Raw genomic sequence first — 2,712 nt, forward strand, 5'->3', positions numbered from 1 at the left:
TGTTGTGGAATTTGCTCAGTATTTTGGGGGGCTTTTGCAGCAGAATTCTTCGTGGTGCGAATTACCCTGTTGAAGGAGGATCTTGCTATAATTGGAGCTAATTTCGGAACATTGGAACTAAGCCCAACCTTTTGTGGGTCTTTGTGGGCTTAGTGAGGGGAGCCCAAGGCTAATTTTGCAGAATTTTCTGAGCACTCTAGAGGGGTCAAACCCTAGTTCTTCACTAGCCAATAGTAACAGAATTCCAGGGCCAGCGCAATAGTTGAAGGAGCAGTACCATCTATCATCCAGGCAGAGCATTACATCACTTGGGACTTGTTTAACTTGCTTTTGCAAGCTCAGGTGCACATACTTGATACATTTTGTACTCTCCTTATACCTATTAATAAAATGGCTCAGCATGGTGCAATTTTTGGGCAATTGTCTGGGTGTCTAATTACATGCTGAATTTTTGTGTTTGCATATGGTGTTTTTGTTTGAATATCACTGTTAATTCCTAGTATGAAATTACATTGGTATTAGAGCACCGGTCTTGGCTCAGTCGTGGGGGAAATCTTTTATGACCATAGGAGAGAAGCAGAGCATCACTTATAGGAGGCATAGGTACAGGAGCCGGGAGAGGGAAATGGAGATCACCACTGATACTGAGGCCCCATAATAGGAGGTAGAAGAAGTAAACATGGTGGAACCCATGAGAAAAGAGGAGGCAATGTTCAATAGCCTTTTGAAGGCTTTGAGTGACATGGCAAACATGCAGAAAGAAATGCTGGAAGAGATTAAGCAACAAAATCGGGACAAGAGTGTTCACCAAGATTTTGTGTTTGGGGAGACTTCAGGGGCTTCCCACCAGTACGACCATCATTCCCCTTTGACTCACCCACACACTTTCAGTGGGCCAACTAGGACTACATTGCCCACGTTTTTGCCTCTAGGTTTGGTGAGCAAGCTAGGCATCACTAGATGCCTATGGGAGAGTATTTTCAGGAGTGGCAGTTGATGGGGGATGAATTTCGAGCTGCACTGACCTTCCGAGATTTCTGCCAGCTCAAGCAGAATGATAGGGGAAGGGTGCAGGAGGTTTAGGCATGCAGAATTCAGAGTTGCAACGTACCATTGGGAGGATGTATCTCCCCACATTCAATGGGTCATCCAAGTGCACGGCTAGGGCATGGGTTGAGAAGTTAGACATGTATTTTCAACTTAGCCGGATGACTGAGGTGGAAGCCATCAAAATGGCTACCTTGCACTTGGAGGGGGAGGCACACGATTGGTGGTTCCATGGGTTGACCACGCTAGGGCATGCTAGTGTGACTTCCTATGAGGACTTCACACAGAGGGTTGTGGAGCGTTTTGACAAGAGGGATCTGGAGGCACATTTCAGAGAGCTGACCCAGCTCAAGCAAACAGGCAGCCCCGAGCACTACATATTAGAGTTTCTAAGGGTGTTAGTGATGGTGTTGGATTTGTCAGATGCTAGGAGGGTCTACACCTTTGTGGAGGGTTTGGTTGAACCCTTGCGTGGGCTAGTGAGGGAAAGCAAGCCCACTACTTTACAGGAGGCAGTGAACCACACATGGGATTTGCAAGACATAATTCCCAAGACTAGGGCACCAATTCCACCGTGAGCTCCTTTCCTGCAGTAGGGCTGTGACAGTAGGCCACCGCCACAAAGAGATGTTCAGGGGATGCATTCGTACCCACCATAGACGGTGTCAGTGCATAATGGAGGTTGACTTATGACATGGAGATATAGAGTGGCAGTGGATCTCAGGATTGCAGAGGGAGGGACTCAGCCACGACCGGTACACCAGGACATCCAGGAGATTTTGGATAGGTATTCAGTGGTTTTTGGAGACATTCCTCTAGGCAGGCCACCTGATAGGGGATTTGAGCACACAATTGAGTTAGAGGAGGGCTGCATGCAGTGATCACCACACCATACCGACATTCCAAGACTTATCGAGATGAGATTGAGCATGCCATACATGAGTTGTCGGCCTTGGGGCACATCAGGCCTAGTTTGAGTCCCTTCGCTTCTTCAGTTGTGCTGGTGAAGAAGGATGGGACCCTCCACATGTGCATCGACTACTGGGCCTTGAACAAGAAGACGCTAAAGAACCAGTACTCGATTCCGCTCATAGATGAGTTGATGGATGAACTTAGAGGACTTGAATACTTCTCTAAGATTGATTCACGCTCGGGCTACCACCAGATCAGAGTTTGGGGGCGTGACATCTCGAAGACGTCCTTCTGATGTGATTATGGGAATTTCGAGTTTTTGGTGATGCCCTTTAGGCTAACCAATGCCCTTGCTACTTTCCAGTTTTGCATTAACCATGTGTTCTGCAAGTAGCTTCGCAGGTTCATGCTGGTGTTCTTCGATGACATCTTGATCTATAGTAGGACTTGGAAGGAGCACTTGAAGCATTTGGAGGAGGTGCTTCATATTCTCGAGGAACAACAGTTATAAGCCAATGTGTCGAAATGTGAATTTAGACTGACAAAGATGCTATACCTTGGCCATGTTGACCCTGCCGCCTAGACCTACCTACAAGTCAATGAGAAAAGCCTTCAGTCCCACAAGGTGTGGTTGGTGGCAGGAAACTCAGAGAAGGCGCTGTCACACTAATCCTGACTCTCTCTGTTTGAGCTATCTCCTAGGTTAGCTAAGGGGGGTGGTTCCTAATGAAAAGTTAAGTTAAAAAGAGACGT

At 47.2% G+C, this 2,712-nt stretch overlaps 1 protein-coding gene across 1 annotated transcript; it reads left to right on the forward strand.

The window, feature by feature from the left end:
- The first annotated feature begins 1,085 nt into the window (after positions 1–1,085).
- Positions 1,086–1,625, forward strand: LOC149238713 (uncharacterized). The gene has a single exon (XM_089369650.1). The coding sequence runs from the start codon at positions 1,086–1,088 to the stop codon at positions 1,623–1,625; it is 540 nt and encodes a 179-aa protein (XP_089225776.1).
- Positions 1,626–2,712: the final 1,087 nt, after the last annotated feature.

The sequence above is a fragment of the Pinus tabuliformis genome, chromosome 8, assembly GCF_031772625.1.
Source record: "Pinus tabuliformis cultivar Carrire ecotype Pingquan chromosome 8, CPIR1, whole genome shotgun sequence".
Lineage (NCBI taxonomy): Eukaryota > Viridiplantae > Streptophyta > Pinopsida > Pinales > Pinaceae > Pinus > Pinus tabuliformis.

Coding starts and splice junctions, on each gene's coding strand:
- LOC149238713 (XM_089369650.1), top strand. CDS start 1,086: ATGCAGAATTCAGAGTTGCAACGTACCATTGGGAGGATGTATCTCCCC.